Below are 26,456 nucleotides of genomic sequence, written 5' to 3'. Positions count from 1 at the left end.
CCTTTGAGCTGTGCCAGGTTAGATACCAGTGATGGCTGATGGCATTTAGGAATCGTAAATGTCCAGAACTTTGAGGCACAATCATAACAGCTTAGGAATGATAATGACAGTCAGTGATATCAAATGAAATAATAAGGTCTGCTTAATCATGGGTCAAAGTATATATGACTTTTTTATATAATCTTCCAAATCTAATTAATATAGTCATTGAAATTTACAAGTTTTAAGGAAAGGTTAAGAGAACTTTTATAAATTTGTGAACCGCCAATCGGATATAAATAATTATAGTATGCAATTGCAGAATTGCTGGAAATGTTTATTATCAAATTTACTCCTTGAGCATGTGCTAGGTGCTATGGGAAATGTAAATATCTGTTAAATGAGACCCTTATCTTTCAAATACTTATGATTTGGTAAAGAAGTAAGATGCACACAAATACTTAGCTATAACAAAAGATAGAAGATACAAAGTGCATAGTTGAGGTTGTAACAAAGTGAGCCCTCTTAGGAAATAGTATTTGAATCTGCCTTTGAGTTGAAACCTGAGTGGATCTTTTGTAGTGGACACTATAAGTCTGTTGAAAATACAGAATTGCCATTAAAAAACAACCCTATAACCTTTATTGTCAAGGTCTACCAATGCCAGCCTTCCTGTCTGCTTCGTAATGGAGCCTAACCTTGTAATGAGATGTTAAATGTTTTGCATAATAAACATGAAACAACAACCAAGTGCAGCAGATTTGGCTGTAGTACAGGTTAAATTAAAGTCCTCAAGAGTAGGGCCTGGAGTAAGACTTTGGTATTACTGAAGTTGATTTTTCCTCAGTGGACTCTATATATGTGGCTGTTAACTACTTCTGAGGTTGTTAGAGGATTAATGAGAATAATACAGTTATTGAGGAACCACAGAGACAATGCCTGACACATTGAAAGTGCCTGAAAAAAATTTGTTCTTATTATTATGAGCTAGTCTTATCTCCTAATAGAGTGATGATTCCACTAAATAATAATAGAGGTAACATTTTCATAGTGCTTAATATATGCCAGGCACTGTTCCAATTACTTATATTAACTCATTGAATTCTCACAAATAACCTGTGAAGTGGATACTTTTCCTGTTACACAGAGGTGGAAACTAGGTTCTTCTGTGTATACTTTAGAATCATCTTGTCTGGTTCTTTGAAAAACTATTAGAATTTATTTATTGATTGATTGCCATGTTGGGTCTTCGTTGCTGCACGCGGGCTTTCTCTAGTTGAGGCAAGTGGGGGTGACTCTTTGTTGCGGTGCACAGGCTTCTCATTGCAGTGGCTTCTCTTGTTGCGGAGCACGGGCTCTAGACATGCAGGCTCAGTAGTTGTAGCTTGCAGGCTCTAGAACGCAGGCTCAGTTGTTGTGGTGCACAGGCTTAGTTGCTCCGCAGCATGTGGGATCTTCCCGGACCAGGGATCGAACCCTTGTCGCCTGCATTGGCAGGGGGATGAATAACCACTGCACCACCAGGGAAGTCCAAACTGTTAGAATTTTGATTGGCATTGCATTGAATCTAGATCAATATTGGGGAAGCATTGAAGTCTTTATATAACATTGAGGATTTGTATCCAGACACTTGTGATTTTGTGATGTTATTTTATTTATTTAGGTGGTCTTTTTTTGGCTGCTTTGGGTCTTCATTGCTGCACGCAGGCTTTCTCTAGTTGTGGTGAACAGGGGCTGCTCTTTGTTTTGGTACGTGGGTTTATCATTGCGGTGGTTTCTTTTGTTGCAGAGCACAGGGTCTAGGCACACGGGCTTAGCTGCTCTGCGGCCTGTGGGATCTTCCTGGACCAGGGCTCGAACCCCTGTCCCCTGCATTGGCAGGCAGATTCTTAACCATTGTACCACCAGGGAAGTCCTGTTTATTAGGTGGTCTTTAGTTTCACAGTTTACACATATTTTCTAATAACGTTGTCAGATCTTTTTTCCCCTATTGTGTTTTTAAAACTTATTTCTAATCATTTTTTGCTCACGTATAGAAGTGCAATTTAATTTGTCTGTATTTGTGGTATGTTCAATCACCTGGCTACCCTCTCACTATTTCTACTTCTTTGCCTTGGGTTTTCCATGTTGACAGTTACATCATTTGCATACAATAAGTTGTGTTTCTTCCTTTTCAATCTTGACTCATGAGTGTTTCTTATATTATTTCTTTGGCTAGAGACTCCAGTTCACACTGAATAGAAGTGGTTGTTATGGGTATCTTTGTCTTGTTTCAATGCTAAAGAGGCTATTTTTTTTTTTTTTTTTTTGGCGGTAGCGAGCCTCTCGCTGCTGTGGCCTCTCCCGCCGCGGAGCACAGGCCCCAGATGCGCAGGCTCAGCGGCCATGGCCCACGGGCCCAGCCGCTCCGCGTCATGTGGGATCTTCCCGGACCGGGCACGAGCCCGCGTCCCCTGCATCGGCAGGCGGACTCTCAACCACTGCGCCACCAGGGAAGCCCAAGAGGCTACTTTTAATGTTGGTCCATTATCCATATTTGCTGTCAGTTTTTAGGTTTTGGAAGAGACCTTTTTATCAGTTTAAGAAAGTTCCCATCTTTTTTTTTTTTTTTTTTTTTTGTCGGTACGCGGGACTCTCAATGTTGTGGCCTCTCCCGTTGCGGAGCACAGGCTCCGGACCCACAGGCTCAGCGGCCATGGCTCACGGGCCCAGCCGCTCCGCAGCATGTGGGATCTTCCCAGACCGAGGCACAAACGCGTGTCCCCTGCATCAGCAGGGGGACTCTCAACCACTGCGCCACCAGGGAAGCCCCATCATTTTTTTTTGTTTGTTTTAATTTTTATTTTATATTGGAGTATAGTTGATTTACACTGTTGTGTTAGTTTCAGATGTACAGCAAAGTGATTCCGTTATACATATATCCTTCTTCCCATCAGTTTTTTTTTTAATTAATTAATTTATTTATTTTTGGCTGCATTGGGTCTTCGTTGCTGCGCATGGACTTTCTCTAGCTGGAGTGACCAGGGGCTACTCTTCATTGCAGTGTACAGGCTTCTCATCACGGTGGCTTCTCTTGTTGTGGAGCATGGGCTCAGTAGTTGTGGCTCTCGGGCTCGAGAGCGCAGACTCAGTAGTTGCAGCCACGGAGCAACTAAGCCTGTGGCCGCAACTACTGAAGCACCCCTGTTCTAGGGACTGTGTGCCACAACTACTGAAGCCCACGTGCCTAGAGCCTGTGCTCCACAGCAAGAAGAAGCCACCACAGTGAGAAACCTGTGCACCACAAGGAAGAGTAGCCCCCGTCACTCCAACTAGAGAAAGTCCATGTGCAGCAACGAAGACCCAATGCAGCCAAAAAAAAAAAAATTTGTGATTGGGTATTGACTTTTAGCCAGTGCTTTTATTATAGTCATTGAGATAGATATAATGTTTTCTTTCTCCTTTGTTACTACGGTGAATATGCAAACCCCCTCCTTCTGGATTCCTGAGATGATCCCAACTCGATCATGATATTACATCTATAAAACACTGATAAACTTGATTTGCTCTTCTTTTTCTTTCTTTCTTTTTTTTTTTTTCTTTCTTTCTTTTCTCTCTCTTTTTTTTTTAAAGGATTCTTGCTTCTGTGTTCACGACTTCTTTTACTGGCCATGTGTGGTTTTCAGAGTATTTCTGTTTTCTAGAAGTGTTTGTATAAGGTTGAATTGTCTTTTCCTTGAAAGTTCAGTAGGACATGCCTGTAAAAATATTTAGTTCTGTTCTTAATGGGAAAAATTAACCAATAAGTCTTTAATAGTAATAGGATTATTCAGGTTTTCTCTGTCTCCTTTTAAAGTTTTTTAAATGAGATAATTCAATTTTGTAGAACAGTAGAAAGAACTCCCATGTGCCTATTACTACAAGTTACTGATCATTTTGTCCACCACCCCCCACACCCTTTTTTTTTTCTGCTGGAGTTTTTAAAAGCAAATCCCAGACTTGTCATTTCAGTAGAAATACTTAAATATATGTCTCTTAGGACTTATTTTAACTTAACTATGCTATTGTCATACCCAACAAAATTAATAATTTCTTAATATTACCCACTATTCAGTCTGTATTATCCTGATTTTCTTAAAATGTATTTCCAGTTAGTTTGAATCAGGATCCAAACGAGGTATGTTTGGTTGTTGAATGATAACAGCTTCTCTCATTCTCTCTCTTTTTTTTTTTTCCTTCCCCCTTTTATGCCATTGATTTGTTGGAGAAGCTAGGACACTTATCCTATATAATTTCTTTTTGATTGAGGTTTATTGAGTATTTTATTTTATTTTATTTTTTATTTTTGCGGTACGTGGGCTTCTCATTGTTGTGGCCTCTCCCGACGCACAGGCTCAGTGGCCATGGCTCACAGGCCCAGCCACTCCGCAGCATGTGGGATCTTCCCGGACCGGGGCACGAACCCGTGTCTCCTGCATCGGCAGGCGGACTCCCAACCACTGTGCCACCAGGGAAGCCCTATTGAGTATTTTATGAGGAATTTATTCATTTTTCTCTCTTCAGTTTTTTTGTGTGAAATTGATTAGTAGGACCACTTTCTCTTTTTATTGTCATTTTTCCTTAACTTTCCCAGAAGTTTATCTCTTATTGCTCTCTTCAAGGAACCAAATTCTGATTTTGTTAATAACCTCTCAGTTCTATCTACATTTTTCTGTTTTTTTAATTGCTTTTATATTTGATCATCTTCTTCTTACTGTTCTTTTTTTAACATAATAACTTGGATACTTGTTAATTTCAAGCTTTATTTTCTAACATAAACCTTTAAGTTTTGAAATGTAGTATTTTTATTATTTCTCAGTTTGTGATTTCTCCTTTATCACTTACGTATGTGTGTATTTTTTTGTTTTTTATTAATTTTAAAAATATTATTTATTTGGTTGCACTGGGTCTTAGTTGTGGCATGTGGGCTTCTATAGTTGCAGCTCACCGGCTCCTTGGTTGCGGCATGTGGGCTACTTAGTTGTGGCTTGTGAAGTCTTAGTTGTGGCATGTATGTAGGATCTAGTTCCCTGACCAGGGATCGGACCCGGGCCCCCCCTGTGTTGGGAGCACAGAGTCTTAACCACTGTGCCACCAGGGAAGTCCCTGTGTATTTTTGATTTATTTTATTTATTTATTGTTTCTTGGCTGTGCTGTATGGCTTGTGGGATTTTAGTTCCCTTACCAGGGATTGAACCCAGGCTCTCAGCAGTGAAAGCACAGAGTCCTAACCAATGGACTGCCAGGGAATACCCCATGTGTATTTTTTAAGTTTCTAAATAGGTAGAGATTATTTTTATTTTTTCCTAAATGTTTAACACTAAAAATATGCTGATGATGGAATGTTTCCTTGTATACTCCAGGGGGAAAGTAGAATGCAAAATCGCTTAAAAGTATATATGGGGACTTCCCTGGTGGCACAGTGGTTAAGAATCCGCCTGCCAATGCAGGGAACACAGGTTCGAGCCCTGGCCAGGGAAGATCCCACATGCTGCGGAGCAACTAAGCCTGTGTGCCACAACTATTGAGCCTGCGCTCTAGAGCCCACGAGCCACAACTACTGAGGCAAGTACCACAACTACTGAAGCCCGCGCGCCTAGAGCCCGTGCTCAGTGATGAGAAGCCACCGCAATGAGAAGCCCACGCACCGCAACTAAGAGCAGCCCCCACTCGCCGCAACTAGAGAAAGCCCGTGCGCAGCAATGAAGACCCAACACAGCCAAAAATAAATAAATAAATAAATTTATTTGTTTATTTATTTTTTAAAAAGTATATATGATTCCAGTATTGTGAATTATGTAAATAGGAAATAATGAAGGAAATATATCATTATATTGATATTAAGCAGTTGCCTTTTGAGTAGTGATGTCAGGTAAATTTTATTTGAAACCTTATTCATATAACACAACTATTCATAAGACATTTTATTTTTATGATGGAGGGGCACGTGATTTTTCCAAAGGAAGGAGAATAATTCTGTAAAAATCTGGACTCTAAATCATGTCCTGAGATCCTGGGATATAATTCAGTTCAACTAAAATATGACCAGTTGCTTATCTCTTTTGGGCATTAGGCAAGGAGTTGGTATGTAAGTGGTAAGACATGTTATTCCCGGAGTTACAGTCTGGGTGCATAGGTGGGGTGAGGGGTGGTGATGGGGAAGAGATGGCAGGAGAGGAGGAGAGAAAGATAGACACACATGTTAATTTCAGTGCCATGATAGAATGCAAAAGAACAGGAAGGACACGTAGAGGAAGAATTGCACTTACGAACCAAGGGTAATTGGACCAACACGATCATTATTAGAGTGGTATCTTGTCTTTGATGGATGGATTATTTTTAATAGGATTATCAGTTGTAGATTCAAATATATTTAATTTTTAAATACCCAGAAGTGTCCTTTTAATGTTAAAACTACTTGGAGAATTAAAACTCAAAATACCTCAATCTGTATAATGAGTTAGTACTGTCAACAGGTCAACCAAGGGACAGTTTTGCACCTCCAGGGAACATTTGGTGATATATGGAGACATTTTTGATGTCACAAATGGGTTAGAGCTACTACTGGTATTAAGAGGAGAGACCAGGGATTTGCTGAGTATCTTACAGTGCATAGGGCAATCTCCCCCTCCCCCCAAAGAATTATCCAGCCTAGAATGTTTAATAGCGCCAAGGATGAGAAACCTCGGTTAATCCATAATTTTTGCATTCTCTTTCTCAGGGATGGGGCAGAGGTGGAATGGTAGTGGTTTGTCAGTTGTTGAAGAAACTAGAGGCATGGTTTTGTATCCTGTTCAGCTAGATTTTGGTTAAGGAAAACTAATCTGTAGTCTGAAGTCAGGTCAAAGCAAATTCATTCAGCTTTGTGGCAGGCACTGTGTGATGGGAATTTGGTAAAGAGTGGTAAGCAGCTCCTGTCTTCCTGGAGCTTACACTGAATGGTTTACAAAGGGGAGATCTTTTTTATCAGTTGTCTTTTTTTATTATTATTATATTTTAAATCTTTTGTTCTGAATTTATTTTGTGTATAGATAAGTTATTTTAAGCTCTTCTAAGGAATTCTGGAATAGTATACACCTTTTTTTTTTAATCTATTTTTTATTGCTTTGGCTCTTCGTTGCTGTGCGTGGGCTTTCTCTGGTTGCGTCGAGCAGGGGCTACTCTTTGTTGCGGTATGCGGGCCTCTCACTGTTTTGGCCTCTCCCATTGCGGAGCACAGGCTCCAGATGTGCAGGCTCAGTGGCCATGGCTCACGGGCCCAGCCCCTCCACAGTGTGTGGGATCTTCCTGGATGGGGGCACGAACCCGTGTCCCCTGCATCGGCAGGCGGACTCTTGACCACCAGGGAAGCCCAGCAGGGGGATTCTTAACCACTGTGTCACCAGGGAAGTCTGGTATACAACTTAATTGTGTATCTTTTGCAAGACTGTCAGTACAAACTTTTGGCAACTCATGTAATGGGGGTGTATTCCCCCCATGTAAGATGTATTCCCCTTTTCTCTGGTCTTGTTTTAGGTACAGTCTATAAATGTTCAAACTTGTTGGCATGACAATAATTTATATATATTTATATATATATATATATAAAACCTTTTTTTTAGTATAATATGAAAAACTAATACAAATAGATAGTATTCCATGGAGTGAGGTTTAGAAATGATATTTAATGCTTATCAAGAACAAAGTATAGAGAACTTTGTAATTTTGACTCTGTCATATTTTAACCTTTATCTTTCCTCTTTGTTTTTAGATTTTGGCTCTCTATTTGACTTGGAGCATGACTTACCAGATGAATTAATCAACTCTACAGATTTGGGACTAACCAATGGTGGTGATATTAGTCAGCTTCAGACGAGCCTTGGCATGGTACAAGATGCAGCCTCTAAACATAAACAACTGTCAGAATTGCTACGTTCTGGTAGTTCCCCTAACCTCAACATGGGGGTTAGTGGCCCAGGCCAAGGCATGGCCAGCCAGGCCCAACAGAACAGTCCTGGATTAAGTTTGATAAATAGCATGGTCAAAAGCCCAATGGCACAGGCAGGCTTGACTTCTCCCAACATGGGGATGGGCACTAGTGGACCAAATCAGGGTCCCACACCATCTGCAACAGGTATGATGAACAGTCCAGTAAATCAACCTGGCATGGGAATGAACACAGGGATGAATGCTGGCATGAATCCTGGAATGTTGACTGCAGGCAATGGACAAGGGATGATGCCTAATCAAGTCATGAACGGTTCAATTGGAGCAGGCCGGGGGCGACCTAATATGCAGTACCCAAACCCAGGCATGGGAAATGCTGGCAACTTAATGACTGAGCCACTGCAGCAAGGCTCTCCCCAGATGGGAGGACAAACAGGATTGAGAGGGCCCCAGCCTCTTAAGGTAAGTGCAGTTCTGGTTTCTGTGTACTGTCAGTATGTTTTTCAGTGCTCCAGTGATGGAGGAGGAGGGCTTGAGGTCAGTTATTCATTTATTCTTTACTGTTCATGTTTAATCTTCTTACATCATGTATCATTTCCCACATATTATATGCCAGGGATCTACTGTGTTGTCACAAGTTTTATAAAGCTCTTATATTAAATGTAAGTAATACATTTTTTTTTTTTTTTTACAAATGATTGCCAGCTAATTCCTGTTCCCTGTGGCACAAGTATTAGAATATTTTCATTTCATTTCTAATTCATCTCATTTTAGCCTTCATAGCCTTCCTTAAAAAAAAACAAACAAACACAGTTTTGAGATAGCCAGCATTATATTATCTTCAGGTAGACTTTATTTGTTCCCATTGCTTGGGATGTCCCTGTTTTTTAAGAGATGTGTTATTTTTTTTCCTTAACGGTTGATGGAAATTAAGGTGCAGTAGTTTACTATAAAGCCTGAACCAACATTCCAGGTCTTCCAATTATCCTGATTTTGGCTGTTATTTGAAAGGTTTAGAGAAAAATAGGTTTTGTGTTTCATAGAGGGGCCATGCGGTGTGAATTGTTCTCTTGGCCTTCCGCATCCCTGGGCCTATCCTGAGTGCTGTGTTGGCTCTCTTGCTCCATCTTCTGTTCCCTGACCAGGGATCGAACCCATGCCCCCTGCAGTGGAAGCGCAGAGTCCTAACCACTGGACTGCCAGGGAAGTCAGAAAGCCTTTTCTTTTTTAAAAAGCCTACTCTCTTAGCCTTATTAAGTAGAGAATGCTAAATATATTTTTAAAAACCTTTTAAATGTGTACTCTGTATGTATAATTAAGATGTTATAAGCATATGTTGGATGTTTATTCCACCATATTTTTCATACACATTTTATTCCTTTTTCTTAAAATGGTATTACAGTATGGTTGCCAGTGCCTGGCATGTAGTTAGTAAATACTTGTTGAATGAAAGAGATGGCTTCGCGTGGAAGGTGATACTAGAGATGGGAGAGATTTTCACAAGGAGTCAGGAGCAAGCTTGCTCTGTAAGAGGAATAATTTGAGCAGGCATTGGGACTTCTATATTCCTGAGAATAATGATGATGAGAGTTCAAGGATGAAATGAAGACATACGGATGAATTGGGAGTGGGGGCACTGAGATCACATGTAGATAAATGAAAGCCCTTAAATATTTTTTTTTTGCTACAGGATAAAGAATATTGACATCTTGACTTAGGAAAAAATTCTGTTTGGCATCACTATCTACTCTATAGGTTCTCCCTTTCTGGCACTTTTATGTTGCTGTTTTGATGTGGTTTACTTAGAACACTTGGAGTGAGAACCAGAAACAAGAAGGTAGAATATTTATTAGGTACCTCTTCTAGATTTCTAGGAACCTGCCTGTGAAGAGTCTCTGCCCTCCTGATGTTTATATGGGGGGTGGGGGGACAGGGATGACAGACATTGAAAGTTTCACTGATTGAACAAATATTTACTGAGTCCTAGCTTGCTTTTTTTTTTGCTGTACGCGGGCCTCTCACTGTTGTAGCCTCTCCCGTTGCGGAGCACAGGCTCCAGACGCGCAGGCTCAGTGGCCATGGCTCACGGGCCCAGCCGCTCCGTGGCATGTGGGATGTTCCCGGACCGGGGCACGAACCCGTGTTCCCTGCATCGGCAGGCGGACTCTCAACCACTGTGCCACCAGGGAAGCCCTGAGTCCTAGCTTTGATGCTGAAGATAGAGCAGTGAATAAACTCACTTCATGGAACTTACTTTCTTTTTTTATATATATTTTATTTATTTTTGGCCGCGTTGGGTCTTCATTGCTGCGTGCCGGCTTTCTCTAGTTACGGCAAGCGGGGGCTATTCTTCATTGCAGTGCGCGGGCTTCTCATTGCAGTGGCTTCTCTTGTTGTGGAGCATGGGCTCTAGGCACATTGGGCTTCAGTAGTTGTGGCTCGTGGGCTCTATAGAGCGCAGGCTCAGTAGTTGTGGCGCACGGGCTTAGTTGCTCCGCGGCATGTGGGATCTTCCCGGACCAGGGCTCGAACCCATGCCCCCTGCATTGGCAGGCAGATTCTTAACCACTGCTCCACCAGGGAAGCCCGGAACTTACTTTCTAGTGTACACATAAGATACAAATTCATAGTATTCCAGGTAAGTGCTGTGAAGAAAAATGAAGGAAAGGCGCATTGGGAGAAGGCCTAGGTTGAGAGTGGGGCACTGTCCTACTTCTAATCTAAATCACAAATTTCTGTATCAACATTGTTTCAGGGACTGGATATATAGCAGTAAATTAATCAGACAAAAATCCCTGTCCCTGTGGAGCTTATATTTTCATGGAAAGTGGCAATTCAAATATAAAAACTTAATTATTAAAATATTTCCTTGTTTTAAATGAAACAAGGAAATCCCACCTATATTTTATATTTGAAAGTTGATGTAAATTGTTACTTTTGGAGCTCTTCTCTTAAGATTAACATCAGTTTGTGATGCGCTTTGGCATGTGATATTAAAGAGTGTTTAACCTATAAATTTTAAAGTAAGAGCAGTGATTGATATGTTGCATCTTTGTCTTTCTTGTGTGTTCTTGGATAGGTAAGGAGTGAAGCGGGTAGGAAGAGCCAGTTAAGAGGGTATTAAGTATAAGGCAGGGAGGAATAATCCATGTTGAGAGAGAAAAAGACAGATCTTAATGCCATATCCTGATGGGTTCTAAAGAGGAGGCTCTTATTCCCAAATTTACAATCTAGATGGGTGTGGTTTTAGGTGTACAGTATCAATTTGAAAAATAGTCCCTGTGGGGTGATGACGCCCCCCTAAACTAAGGCGGTGGTGTAAGAGTAATCGGACTGAGTCTAGAAAACGTTTAAGATTGGTTATCAGTTCCGTTCTGAGAGATCCCTGTAGTCTTCCTTGTTTATCATTGTACATGCTGCCCTGCCCCCGCCATGGTTAACATAGTGCCTGGTGAATGACTTGGATATAGATGTATTTATCAAATCTGATAGGCTGGAGGACATGTCAGGATGTAGTTTAATTTGTTATTATTTGGTGAATCACGGAGTCACATTTTCACATTTAGTATCGGTGTGCACTACTGTTGATGCCTGCAAGTCTTATTAAGGGATTTTTGTCCCTTTGTTAAATGTTCCTAAACTGTTATATTTGTTGTATATTGGGCACTACTTTTTTATTTGTCAGTGTTTGGTACCATGGTGTGTCTTATGTGTTCCTGTGTTCCCTTTTAATGTATTGAACACTAAGAAACAACCTGTAGTGTCAGATTTATTTTTAAAGAAAGATAAAATAGTCCCCTGCAGGCCCTTTGGTTTTAGTTGCCTAGGACTGTGGCTTCCTGGTCCTCTGCCTTTTCAGTTTAGGTGGAGATCTGTATCGCTGCTGTTCAGGTAGGTGGTAGTTAACTAGTTGGACATCTGGATCCCATTAGCTATAGAGAAGGGAACAAGATCAAATAACTAACTACAGTGTAGCAGAAATTAAGTACAGTATATTCCCTTCCTATTCTATTTCACGGGGGAGTAGTGGGGGATGGGTAAATAGAAAGGGTAGTGGTGGGGAGGGGTTGGTTGCATTTCATTTTCTAACACTGACAGCAGAACTCTGAGGGAGATAGGTAAACAAAAAGCCGGAGAGAGTCTTTGTTGGTCAGAGTGACCAGAAGTGTCAGGAGTGAATTACTGCCAGCTGACCCGCAGTTAGTGCAATCTGTATATTTGAGACCATAGTCTGCTACAGAGTGAACTTGGAGTTTCTAGGTAATGCATTGTGATTGAGGGAACAAGCTATGTGAAGAATTGGTTGAAACTCGGTTAGTGTAGACAGTCAAGGCAATATCCATGTGAACAAATGTGTGAAGGACCAGATTCTACTAGGATGTGTTTGATGAAGGCATTAGCTTATTAACAGGAGACATCAAGGCATCTTACAAATCCCAGCATTTTATCTATATAAATTATGGACTCTTAAATGGCTTTCGTTTTATGTCTACCATGAATTTCCATGCTAATAAGAAATACAAGTAAAATACTCCTCCAGGTGTAGGTGAGCATACTGTTGGGACTATATTAGTATAAATATTAGTACTTTAAAAGCAATATGTAGGGCTTCCCCGGTGGCGCAGTGGTTGACAGTCCACCTGCCAATGCAGGGGACACGGGTTCGTGCCCCGGTCCAGGAGGATCCCACATGCCGCGGAGCGGCTGGGCCGGTGAGCCATGGCCGCTGAGCCTGTGCGTCCGGAGCCTGTGCTCCGCAATGGGAGAGGCCACAACAGTGAGAGGCCTGCGTACAGCAAAAAAAAAAAAAAAGCAATATGTAGCAGCAGCACTCGCAGCCACATTGGAAACTACCAAAAGAAACCTGAACTTTGCATTTAAGCCTGTTTTTGTATTTGATTTTCTGGCCAGATTCACGTAGGAAATTCCAGTTATTGGAGACTGAATAAATTTTTTACTCTGGATGCTTCCCATTCATGCTGCCTCATTTTTTTATGCTTTCACCCACACTATGCCACTTCCCTCAGTCTCGTTCCCTATCATCATCCCTGCCTCTTTGCGAATTTAATATTTTATTTCCTTTACAGGTTAGTATTCAGGAGTAAAAACTAGGAAAGGAGGGTGTGCCACTCAACTGCCTAGTTGTAGGGAAAGGGAAGATCTTAAGCAAATGCTGGTGATTCAAGAAGCATGATGCTCTCAGGTTTGCAAGTTAATGGGTACAGGAGATAGGATACCATGGAGAAGTAGTCAGTTCTCATGAAGATCATGAAAGGTCTGGTATACCGTGGTCTTCCCCCTTTATGAGTAGAAACAGTGAGGACAGAAGGCAAGAAAACCTGTTAAGTCACAGTCTACAAAAGCTGTGATGAAGAGCTTTGTATTAGGACAGTGACAGTGGGCATGTATACATGGGAATGATGGGGATTGGGTGGCTAGAGGCAGAATTTGAAGGACCCTTTGATAGAATTGGATCTCTCTGAGAAGGATATAGAAATCTAGTATGACTCCTTTTAATTGGACAGTAGCTGTAGTGTCATTAGTTTTCATTCTGAGTGCTTGCTAGTAGGTAATGATTGACTTACAGTGGGGTCTTATGTGGAAGGATAGAATTGTAAGTTGCATCATTGTTATCAGTAAAACATTTGGTTTTTGAATAATTAATGCTCTGTTCAAGTTAATCATTATACAGTATGATGGTTCCACATGGACTTACATAAACACAGGAAAAAACTTACTTTTTTTTCTTTTTTTTTTTTTTTTGGCCATACTGCACAGCATGTGGGATCTTAGTTCCACGACCAGGGATCGAACCTGTGCCCCCTTGCATTGGGAACGTGGAGTCCTAATCACTGGACTGCCAGGGAATTCCCGAAACTTACTTTTTAAAGTACATAGGGATTGCACATACACTCAGATTACTTTAAGAGCCAAGAAGGCAATTTAATAAAGCAGCTAGGTGTAAGACAGCAAGAAATGGTGCAGACTTTGAAGCTTGCATGCTATACCTAAAGGATTCAGATTGAAAAAGTTTTAAAATCACTGTTCTACCCTGTTCCTAAGTAAAAAAGTACATATCCCCCCAGGCTACCAATCTTCTACCTTTTATATAAACAAAATGCTGGAATAAGCATTTTGGTATATCAAGTTCTCTAATATATTTAAGGATTAGATGGTTTATTGAGTTGAATTGAATTTATTAAGTTATAGTTTGCACATTAAATGAAAGTTATTTAGTGCATTAAAAGTGGAGATGAATGGCAGAGCCTGCTTAGTAGATATAGCTAAATGAAGACGCTTATACATTTTTCTAAAACGTTTATCGCATATTTACAGCAAACAGCTCTAAATTTACTGTACCTCAGGCCCCTAGATTATAGTCTGTTTATGTATACAGAGAGTTTCTTTTAAAATTGTCTTTGTAAATTAGGAAGTGGAAAAGGAAAGGAAATAGTAATTTCCTATTAGTGTGGGGAATAAGATTTAATTTCTCTTCTGTTTCTTGTTCTTAGATGGGAATGATGAACAACCCTAATCCTTACGGTTCACCATACACTCAGAATTCTGGACAGCAGATTGGAGCCAGTGGCCTTGGTCTACAGATTCCGACAAAGTCTGTACTACCAAATAGCTTATCTCCATTTGCAATGGACAAAAAGGCAGTTCCTGGTGGAGGAATGCCCAACATGGTGGGTAGTAATCTGTTTACAAACTTGTCTTCCATCTGACACTTTAACAGAAGAATTGTGTTAAACCTCTTATGTCTTCTATTATACTATACACACTAGGATGTAATGGATAGCCCCTGTGATTGAGGAAGCTTGTGCCTTCCTTCCATTTCACCTCGTGTTTTTTTACTTGCAGTATTGACCAGTAAGGATGCTGTCCAAATAGGAGCAAATGGGGCTGCTACACTGAAAGTTTTGGGGTCCTGTCATATGCAGCTTCTCCTTGAGAGCAATTCTTTTTGTAGGATACAAAAGTGGAACCTTTTTCCTCTTGGGAAGGACTCTCTGAAAAAGGGTTCCAACTCTCAATCACCACATCTACTGATTTGTATCTGATGCTATAACACAGAAGTAACTTCCCTTTCAAAGTTACAGATTGTTTTTAACAGTGATTTTTGTTATGGTAAAATCTCCAAAGCTTCTAACATTGCTATTTTTCTAAAGTAAAACTATCTCCATTTGTAAATGTGTCAGGTAGTCCATGTCCATCTTTGGAAAAAATTGTCCTATAGGAATTCTATTTCCTTTTCAGATGTTTTAGGTTTTTTGCTTTGTGTCCCATAGTCATTGAATGCCTATATTTCAGATACTTCACTAAGTACTGGAGACAAAGATGAACAAAACATGTCATTTCTGCCTCCAGAAATGTTTACTTTTTTATTAGGAAAAACCAAATTTCTTCCAGGGTTTACAGAAACTAATTTTTCACCCACCTGAAAGGCCCCTGCCAGCTCTCCCAAGAAGCTCTTCACTATTCTTCAAAACCTAACTTGAACACACTCTTCACAACAGATCCCTTCCTTTCCCCCCCTCGCACTGGAGTTTACCATGTCCTTCTCTTTCTGTTTTCAGAAGAGTTGCTTCAGAGCAACCAAATACAAATATACATTATTAAAAAATTTTTATTGGAGTATAGTTGTTTTACAGTTGTCCTTCTCTTTCTTTTGCTCTCTGTATGTTATACATACTTTGATTATATTGCTTGCTAATATAGCAATTTGTTTTCTTGTTAAATTGAGCTTCTTGTTGGTAGAAGTCATCATTTATCGTAGAATCCCCTGTGTCAAAAAATTGGGTCTGGTACATGGTAGACTGTCCTTAAAGGTTTTCATTGAAAATGTCCAAGTCCGTATTTATTAAGGAGGTAGCAAACTATGACACCTAACATCAAATGCATCTTTATTGTTTTATCCCTTAGGGCCAGCAGCAGACCCCGCAGGTCCAGCAGCCAGGCCTGGTGACTCCGGTGGCCCAAGGGATGGGTTCTGGAGCACACACAGCTGATCCAGAGAAGCGCAAGCTCATCCAGCAGCAGCTTGTTCTCCTTTTGCACGCTCACAAGTGCCAGCGGCGAGAGCAGGCCAATGGGGAAGTGAGGCAGTGCAACCTTCCCCACTGTCGTACAATGAAGAACGTCCTTAACCACATGACACACTGCCAGTCAGGCAAGTCCTGCCAAGGTGAGTGGGCTCAAAGGGTTTTTGTACTCAGCAATTAATATTTTTTTTTACAGTTAGAGCTGATCACATTTTCTCTCTTCTCTTTTGAGACTCCTTACTGATAATGCCTTACTCTGTATTTAATTATGATAAAATTCAGTATCATTTTGTGAATGAGTATCTAGAGATGTGGTAGGAGAGGAAGTTTTAGATTCTTCCCATTTGGGGTGATACTGACTTTTATTTGCCCCAGCATAGCTTTAAATATTATTGAGGGTTTGCTAACTATCATGTAGGCCAATACTAAAAGAATGTTACCCAACTTAGTACAATTTGTATGTTTACAGAGTCATTAGAAATCTGTGTGTTGTTTTTTTTTTTAATTTTTATTGGAGTATAGTTGATTTACAATGTTGTGTTAGTTTCTGCTGTACAGCAGAGTGAATCAGTTAAACATATACATATATCCACTCTTCTTTAGATTCTTTTTGCACACAGGTCATTACAGAGTATTGAGTAGAGTTCCCTGTGCTATACACTAGGTCCTTATTAGTTATCTGTTTTATATATAGTAGTGTGTATATGTCGATCCCAATCTCCCAGTTTATCCCCCCCTCCCTTTCCCTCGTGGGAACCATAAGTTTGTTTTTTACACCTGTGACTCTGTTTCTGTTTTGTAAATAAGTTAATTTGTACCATTTCTTTTTTTTAAGAGAAATCTGTTTTTATAGGTTTTTTTTTTTTAATTTATTTAATTTATTTATTTTTGGCTGTCTCGGGTCTTTGTTGCTGCACGGGGGCTTTCTCTAGTTGTGGTAGGTGGGGGCTGCTCTTTGTTGTGGCACGCGGGCTTCTCATTGCAGTGGCTTCTCTTGTTGCGGAGCACAGGCTCTAGGAGCATGGGCTTCAGTAGTTGTGGCTCACGGGCTCTAGAGCACAGGCTCAGTAGTTGTGGCACACGGGCTTTGTTGCTCTGCAGCATGTGGGATCTTCCTGGACCAGGGATCGAACCCATGACCCCTGTATGGCAGGCGGATTCTTAACCACTGCGCCACCAGGGAAGTCCCCAGGTTTTTATAATGTAAAGTAGATTGCACAGCTTTGTGGTGAAAAATAGAGGCTCTGGAAGCCAGACCACTTGAGTTTGAATCCCACTTTGGGTGCTCTGTGACTTTGTACACATTACTTAACCAGTTTTTGCCTGTTTTCTCAACTATAAAGTGGGAGGGTTAATAACTACCCTATAGAGGTGTTATGAATATGCAATGAGTTAATAGCATTGTAGCACTCATTATGTGATCAATAAGTTAGCTAACAGTAATATAAAAATATAACCTGCATTTGAAAAAATAATCATTTTTCTTCTTTTTAGTGGCACACTGTGCATCTTCTCGACAAATCATTTCACACTGGAAGAATTGTACAAGGCATGATTGTCCTGTGTGTCTACCCCTTAAAAATGCTGGAGATAAGAGAAATCAACAGTGTAAGTGACTAAATCTTTTGAAGCTTTATATCAAAAGTATTCTTAGACTCACCAGCACAACTTGGTGAGATGGTAGAGTACCTCTTGATTGTGTGAAGTTCTGTGACTGCCTAGTGCTATCATACTAGATTATTTCCACTTACCACTAACTTCATATTAATAAGGTTAGAATGGAAGTACTTATTACCTAAAATAAGATCCAGAAAGATCATTGCTTTGACATTGGGCAAGTTACTCTTTTATACATGTGATCTAAATATTTAGATAATTTGAAATTAATGTAAAAAGAAAGAAGAAAGTTTGAGATTATTTTTAGAAGCCTGGGGTGATGAGCTTTTCTTACAGGAAAGACAAGTCAAAAGTAGAAAGTGCAGCCACCACACCTCCTGTAGAAACAAAACATTTAGCATTTAGGATTGAAAGGTAAATTTGGAACTGTATATATAGCATGTTTTTAAAAAGTAATTAAATTCCATAAATTAATGAAGAAATCATAAATAGCCCAGTAGAGAATTGGGAGTAGAAAATAGTTCACTAGAGGGAGGAAATACCAAAAAGTTCCCTATTAAATTAAGGAATGAAATAAAGTACCATTTCTCTCCTGTCACATTGATAGAAATGATGCTACCTGGTGTTGGCTTTTGTGTGGCTCTGAGGCATTTCATACACTCTGATGGGAATATTGATACAGCCTGTGGGAAGGCTTTTGGGTATTTTGGATCAAAAGCTTTTCATGCCAGTGATCCCCTTTGACCAATCAGTTCTGCATCTAGAAATTTTTTCAAGGAAATAATGGGACACAAGATGCGTGTATTTCATAATCACGTGACAATAATTTTGTGTTTAAAATTCACTCAGACATCCTAGTGTTTTCTTTCTCACCATTTTTAATGTTGTAATACTGTTTCTTTTGTTTTCTCTAGCAATTCTGACTGGAGCACCAGTTGGACTTGGAAATACTAGCTCTCTAGGGGTGGGTCAACAGTCTACTCCCAGCCTAAGCACTGTTAGTCAGATTGATCCCAGCTCTATAGAAAGGGCTTATGCAGCCCTTGGACTACCCTATCAAGTAAATCAGATGCCAACACAGCCCCAGGTGCAAGCAAAGAACCAGCAGAACCAGCAATCTGGACAGTCTCCCCAGGGGATGCGGCCCATGAGCAACATGAGTAAGTCTGTGTCCTCCTAAGTGACAGATGTGATACCATTTGTGTGTGTAAATACCATGTAATATGCAAGGTTAACTTCTTTGTTTATTTTAGTCTCTGTGTGTGTGTCTATCTCTTTTATTGTCTCTCTTTCTCTCCCTTTCCCTGTCTCCCTCTCTTACTTTTTTTGTTACATGATTAATTTTTTGAAGTAACTTTTAAAAGATTATAGTGTAGAAATCCCCTTGTAATCCACATACCAGAGGCAACTGCTATTGGTTTACATCCTTCTTAATCCTGTTATATTAGTTTATATTTCTAGAAGTGTGATCCCATGTGTTATAACAGACATATTTCTTTATACAATGTGGACATCTTTCCGTTTCCATGTCTAATGTATCCTTTTTAATACTTGTATAGTATTTTGTCGCATAGAACAGTGTGTTACAGGTGGACATTTAAGTTTCCAAATTTTTTGATATTTTAAACGCCACAAAGAAACTGTTTTGGCTCGAAGTATTCTTTTGGTAGTATTCTTTTGATTTGAAATGTTTGGTTATTGTTAATATAGATTTCTGCATATCTGACAGCAGTAGTCGTTTGCCTTTGAAATAGTTTATCAAATACACTTGTTCTCCTAACCTCTTCCTATAATAAAACTGAGAGGGAAGGGGAAGTGTGAGCAGTGTTTTAATATCCTGATTTGGGGGTAGTTTTTATTCTCTAATTGTATGGTAAAATAAAGGAGATTTGCCCTACGACTATCCCTTTACTGTCAGGCAGTTGAACATCTAAGCAATTTTATATAAATTGTTAAATGCCCAGCACAGGTAAGCCCATAACTTTTAATTATTTGCCTCTTATTCTAAAATTGTTCTTGATGATGAAGTTCTTCTGTAATTAGACAACTGTCTAATTTGGAATAATCTACCATGCTTTTTCCTTTGAAACCCATTTTCATCCCTCTATTAGTAAGTGCAGTAGGCTTTAGTTTCTGCAAACTTTTTGATTCTAAATGAGAAAATTGGGCACGCTACTCTTGTAAGAATGTAAATCTTACTGATTTTTATTTTTAACTTAAGGAAATGTACACTATTTCATAACAAGCAATGCTAACTTGTTAAACAGTTATTGAGAAAGGAGTTTTAAAAACTGGACTAGAAACCGGAATGAAGAGCATTCCTGCCTTTTCAGGCTTGTTTTCAAGCTCTTATTTATTAAAAGAGAGATCTGAGGACTTCATTCCCCCCCTTTTCCATCTCCTTCCCACCCCCTCCCCTCCCCCTCCCCCTCTCCCCCTCTCCCCCTCTCCCTCTCCCTCTCCCTCTCCCCCCTCCCTCTCCGTCTCCGACTTATGATTGCTTTTTTCCTCTCTCTTTCGAAGTTATGTAGAGTGCATCTTCCTTGAGCTTTAGGATCTTGACCCAATGCAGCTGTCTACCCCTGGCCTAGATTTTCATTTTTGTAATTGGTTGTTTCCCATTACTTTTTCAAGTTTCTGTGTATAATTACCAGTTTAGTTCTTGTCATCTTCTCTTGTATCATCTGTGTATTTGTATGTACATTTATATATACCCACAAGATTATTTGAAAGTTAACTAGCTTCTTGGATTTCTTTTTCCCCCTTTCTCAGTGTGTTTTTAAAAAATTTTTTAGAATTAAGATTAATCAGGTTTTTCCATTTCTCGTTACTGAGTTAACGGTGCCTTTTTGATAATAACCATCATTGTGAGCCAGTACTTTTAGAATACCTCAAATATTTCTTTGTTGTGTCAGAGCCCATCTTGAAAACTGGTGTAAAACAAACATAAAATGTCATCATGGTTTCTTTTCTTCAGGCACAAGCCAGATAGTCAAAGGCCTCCTTTGAAGTAATTTTTCATTTTATACCAAAGTCCTGTAATGCAGGGACATTCTCAGAGTTATAAATTTTAGGTACCTGTGAGTGACAAGGGCATTTGAATAAAAACAGCATTCACTTAGATGTGCTGTGTGCTGAAAAAAACATACTAAAGGGGGCATGATCCCTACTTTGGAAACATCTCTAGTTTGGATGGGCAGGTAAGTGACTAAATAGGCAAAATAGCAAGATCTCTACTACATGTATCAGGTTATAGAGACTCTGTAACAGGGAGGGCAAGAGGGAATCCACTCCAGAACTCCAAATTAGAGCTTTTTACTGTAAGCCTTCCATGACCATATTTGACCACATTCTTAATCTTCTGGTTTCTATTGAACTCACTTATTCTGTAAAGATTGTGTTAGGGCTTAGAAAAAATACGTATTCTCCTATGGCTTAGGATTCCCCCTAGGGCTTTAAAAAATACACACACACACACACACACACACACACACACACACACACACACACACTCTCACTGAATATTAGGTGCCTTGAATTCTTTTTTTGTTCATTTTCTTTCTGACTTATTCTCTCAGTGCCAGTAGTGTCTTTCTTCCTACATTTTTGTATTCTCAAGTGAATGCTCACTCTTAGGGTCTTGAATGCGAACCTATATAAGGGTATCCTTCTCAAGTTATTATGGAGCCATTACTTGCAATAATGGACCCGGATACTTCAGAGGGAATGTTTGGCTGTGTTTTCACGCACCATCAGAAGGCAGTAAGATAAGCAAATTGATACATAGTGTAATCACTTTTTCTTTTACCTTCATATTCTTACGACCAGTAAAACAAATCTGTGTTAAGGGTACGTAATTTTTCTAAAAATGAGTATTCACACGTGGAGTGTTCATAGTGACAAGTAGACCACTACCAGCAACTACATTTTAGAGCCTGCCTTGATGATGTCAGAAGCAGAGTTCTGCCTAAGCATTTGGGAAGCATGATGAAAGAAGGCAGCAGGATTTTTATTAGCCTTTGTCTAGAAATCTAGTCAATTATTTTCATTTTACGGAAGTTTTTTCTTTTTTTTTAATATCTTGGAGGGTATATTAATAAAATTGTATATCAGAAAAATTTTTAACCACACGAAAATCTGGTTTAGTGTAAATATTGTTTGTTTTTAAAGAAATAATATTCATTAAAATGATTAATCGAAAAAGTTAATATATGTACATAGAGCTATTCAAGCCAATTTGAAGGAGTATTCAATTAAAAATGTTTAACCCAAACACTGTTTTTCATTCCCCTCCCTAGGGGTCATCATACATAGATTGTGCTTATGAAAGCACCTGCATATATTAATTCAGTTCCCTAAACAATTTTGGTTCTAGTTTTTTAGCTCCTTTTAACATCATTACTCTTATGTCTGTCCATACATATATAACTGTAAGACAATATCAAGAGGAAATCCTAAGTCAGTGAATATATGCATGCATTTTTTCATTTGTTTAGCAGTTAACAAATAGCTCTCCCAAGAGTGGGTCAGTTTACACATCTATGAGTTTTTATTGAAAATGCTTCTTTTCCCAAACCTTTCTCAACACTTGGTATTCTCAGACTTTATAAAAAAGTTTTCACAGGAATTCCCTGGCAGTCCAGTGGTTAGGACTCCAGGCTTCCACTGCAGGGGGCATAGTTTCGGTCCCTGGCTGGGTAACTAAGATCCCATAAGCCACTAAGATCCCTCAAGCCACACGGCCAAAAGAAAAAAAAAAGTTTTCATATTCTCGTACATGAAAAATACATTACTTTAAGTTTTACTTTAAATGCAGTTGAACATATTTGCATACTTTTAAAGCTGTTTTATTTCTTTTTTATGTAAATTGCCTGTTCCTTTCCTCTTGGATTCTTCATCTTTTTCTCACTGGGTTGTAAAGGTACTTTGTGTGTTAGCCTTTATATATGTGTTGCTAATTATATCGCAGATGATTGTTTATTATATACAATGCTAGCATTTTTTCCCCCGATTTGTCTTCTGTCTCTTGACTTTGTCTATGGTGATTATTTTACTTATTACTCAAATTTCTAAATGTCCTTAAGACTCCTGTTTTGGATCTTACTTTAAAAGGATAAAAATTTCTGTGTTATTTTCTTCTAGTACTTTCATAGCTTTTCCTTTCTCTTCATCCGTTTTTGTTGTTTTTATTGTCGTTGTTGGTATTTAAAATACTCTGTCTTGCTTTTTGTTTTGACCTAGGTGCTAGTCCTATGGGAGTAAATGGAGGTGTAGGGGTTCAAACGTCGAATCTTCTTTCTGACTCGATGTTGCACTCAGCCATAAATTCTCAAAAGTAAGTTTTATCTTGGGTTGTGCCCTTTGTCAGATTTCAGACACTTGTTAGAATTCCTTGAGTTTTTTTAGTTTGCTTGATTTGAAGATATCCTTGATGAATGAAGACAAATAATATGTTTGAGTTTATTCTTTAAGCTCTCTATAACCTCTTTAGAAATTGTATCAATTATTTGGGGTAACTGACACCTTCCCACATACAGTAGAAAGTTCCAAATGCAGCTGCTTAAAAAACGAGTTTGCTCTATCCCAGTGTTAACAATTAATCCATTGCCCAGTGGATTCCCTGGGATAAGCTGTGTCAAAATGACAGCTTAGTCTAATAACACAAGACTTAGTCTTTTAAACACAAGACATCACCTACCCCTTCACACAAAGAAATGTTGTGGGTTTAACTCTTTTCCCTCACACAAGTACAAATACATACACACCATTTCCCCCAGACTTCTTTATGTGTAAATAGACTTGTCATAGTGTATTGGTCCTATTGCAGTCATCACTGTCAGCTCTACTTAAATGAGATCCTCCTTCTCCTACCCTTCTTCACTAAAACTATTTCACTCCTTTTAAAAGCCCAATGATGAGTGAAAATGCCAGTGTGGCCTCCCTGGGTCCTATGCCAACAGCAGCTCAACCATCCAGTACTGGAATTCGGAAACAATGGCATGAAGATATTACTCAGGATCTTCGAAATCATCTTGTTCACAAACTGTAAGATTGTCGGCTTGTCTTATTCATAAGGAGTTACCAGGTCAACATGCTACCGATCTGCCAGGCACTTAAACACAAGAGAAATATTACTGATTTTCCTATAGCCTGGCTGCTGCTACTTCTATGGCTTTCCTGCTTCCTAGTCTCTGCTTCTCAACATTTTCACCATCATTTGTTAGGAGTCTTTCAGCCTTTAATGGTGTGTGAATGATTCTGCCTAGCGACAATAATCAGTATATATTAGTTAAAAACTATTCATTTAGAGCTTAGGTGGTTGAGAGTCCGCCTGCCGATGCAGGGGACACAGGTTCGAGCCCCGGTGTGGGAGGATCCCACATGCCGCAGAGCGACTGGGCCCGTGAGCCATGGCCGCTGAGCCTGCGCGTCCGGAGCCTGTGCTCTGCAACGGGAGAGGCCACAACAGTGAGAGGCCCATGTACCGCAAAAAAAAAAAATTATTCATTTAATACTATCTTTACAAAACTCATATTTTAAAAGAAAATCTAGGTCTTAGATCATTAGAGTGGTAGAGGCAACACTGTCTTCTGTTGTTATCCTTGGTAAGGCTTTTATTATCTTGACAAATTGAATCTGTTTGGGTGGCCTCTCTGTGGTCTTCTGGTCCTCCAAATGTGCACATTGTAGTAGTTTGTGAAATACCCCTGCACTGTTTGGTGTGAAGTTTATGTATGCCAGGCACACTGCCTCACAAGCACTGTCTTGTTGGATGAAAGAGGGGGAAGGCATATATAGAGTGGTAAAATGTAATGTGCCCAGTATCCTAAAGATAGAGCTCTGCCCTTACTGATTAGAGAGTTTATACTTCAAACAAAATGCAGCATTTTTTTTTTTTCTTGGAAGAATCAGTCTTTTTTCATTTCCCTTACACTTAATAGAGAGATCTCCTTCAATTCATCCAATTTTGTATTGGCTTAGAACCATGTGGTCTGTCTTTTATCTTCTTATTTTTATGTTACATTGGCCTACTAATTCAACTTGAGCTTCATTTAGGAGTTCTCAAATGATAGCATCAGTAATGGAATTTGACACAAGGAGAAAACTCTGAGATTTTAATACTGAATTAATAACGAATAACCAAAACAAACTTATCTTGTGATCACAATAGATTATTTGGGATTGATCATTTGACTTGATGTTAAATGTTTATTATGTGCTTGCAAATTTTTTACTAATTCGGGTTTTCCATTTATTTCTTCTCCACTTGGTTATTTCAGGTATAATACACAACTGAACATGAGATGTCCAGATGATAAAATTAGTAGCTGACATAACATTTTGTCAACCTTCAGGAAAGTTAGTGCCAAGCATTTTGCAGGGAATTGCTAGAGAGCAAAAGACATTGAATTTAGCAGAATTATTATGCATTTTTGTTCCCTTCCCTTTAAGTTTTTGATCATTTAAGATTTTGTAGAGATTATTCAGTTTTATTTTACTAAGCTGAATAAAGAGAGTAGAAGGATCTTAAGGCTGTTGTTACTTGGTACTTCGACAAAGGTCAGGTTTTCTCACTTCCTTTATGCAAATAGCACAGTATAAGGTTTTTTTTTTTAATTTTATTTATTTATTTATTTGTGGCTGCGTTGGGTCTTCATTGCTGTGTGCGGACTTTCTCTAGTTGCAGCGAGCGGGGGCTACTCTTCATTGAGGCGCATGGGCTTCTCATTGCGGTGGCTTCTTTTGTTGTGGAGCACGGGCTCTAGGCACACGGACTTCAGTAGCTGCGGCACGTGGGCTCAGTAGTTGTGGCTCATGGGCTCTAGAGTCCAGGCTCAGTAGTTGTGGCGCACAGGCTTAGTTGCTCCGCAGCATGTGGGATCTTCCCGGACCAGGGCTCAAACCCGTGTCCCCTGCATTGACAGGCGGATTCTTAACCACTGTACCACCACGGAAGTCCCACAGTATAAGTTTTTTGCTCTACGTTAGAGTGACTGGGACCTGAGAGTATTTTTATGGAGTCATTTCTTAATTCTGATCAGGAAAACCCTTTCATTACCACAGAGAGACACTTTCATTTTGGTCAGTAATTTATATTTGAAGACCTCTCATACCTCATTTTAAAATTTTACCTAAAGTGTTCGTTGTATAAAAATGAGTAAATACTAATCAGGAAGACATTTAAAATACTGTGTACTTATATGGTGAGTAAAAAAATGCTGACATGATATAACAGTGGAAGGATTTTCTATTCCTAGTGTTCAAGCCATATTTCCTACTCCGGATCCTGCTGCTTTAAAAGACAGACGGATGGAAAACCTGGTTGCATATGCCCGGAAAGTGGAAGGGGACATGTATGAATCTGCAAACAATCGAGTGAGCATCTGTTTTTTTCTACTCAAGGCAAAAGTGGACCTCTTCTGGCTGTTTAGTTTATTCCTCTTAGTTGCACGTACACAGAATACTATACTTTAGAGGACACCCTTTAGCCATCCTGTCTTATTCTCACTGTGGAGTCACGACAACAAAGCAGTTTTCTTAAAGTGTCCGTCAAGAATCTTACATTTTTCCTCTTAATAATACAGTGCACTCATGTGGCACTTTATCTGGGTTGTCCTTCTGTCAGCTAAAAAGTGGTTGAGCTGTTACCAGCTCTGTGCTATTTTCACTAGAATATGGTGAATCAGCTGCTTAGTATTTTCATCTCAAGTAGTATTTCTGTATCAGTTGAACCTTCCTCCCTAAATTGGCACTTTTTCAAAATGTAGCATATTCTTCCCACATGCTGTAAATTGTAAACCTACTTTGAAAAGTCATGCTTTACTATGTAGGTTCATTATATAGCAGCTATTCATATGATCATTCCAAACA

At 39.4% G+C, this 26,456-nt stretch overlaps 1 protein-coding gene across 2 annotated transcripts in view; it reads left to right on the top strand.

Moving 5' to 3' along the window:
• The window catches only part of EP300 (E1A binding protein p300), a 72,481-nt gene that overhangs the window by 14,130 nt on the left and 31,895 nt on the right, over positions 1-26,456 (top strand). For both annotated transcript variants that reach the window (XM_065887130.1, XM_065887129.1), the window contains exons 2-9: positions 7,748-8,385; positions 14,436-14,612; positions 15,850-16,111; positions 17,463-17,576; positions 18,500-18,745; positions 22,827-22,920; positions 23,493-23,630; positions 25,844-25,961. In XM_065887130.1, coding sequence (XP_065743202.1) covers positions 7,748-8,385; positions 14,436-14,612; positions 15,850-16,111; positions 17,463-17,576; positions 18,500-18,745; positions 22,827-22,920; positions 23,493-23,630; positions 25,844-25,961 — 1,787 coding nt within the window. The remainder of the gene's footprint in view (positions 1-7,747; positions 8,386-14,435; positions 14,613-15,849; positions 16,112-17,462; positions 17,577-18,499; positions 18,746-22,826; positions 22,921-23,492; positions 23,631-25,843; positions 25,962-26,456) is intronic.

The sequence above is a fragment of the Phocoena phocoena genome, chromosome 11 (genome assembly GCF_963924675.1).
Source record: "Phocoena phocoena chromosome 11, mPhoPho1.1, whole genome shotgun sequence".
NCBI lineage: Eukaryota > Metazoa > Chordata > Mammalia > Artiodactyla > Phocoenidae > Phocoena > Phocoena phocoena.
The sequence above is the reverse complement of the archived record's forward strand: the minus strand, read 5'-3'. Positions and strand labels throughout refer to the sequence as shown.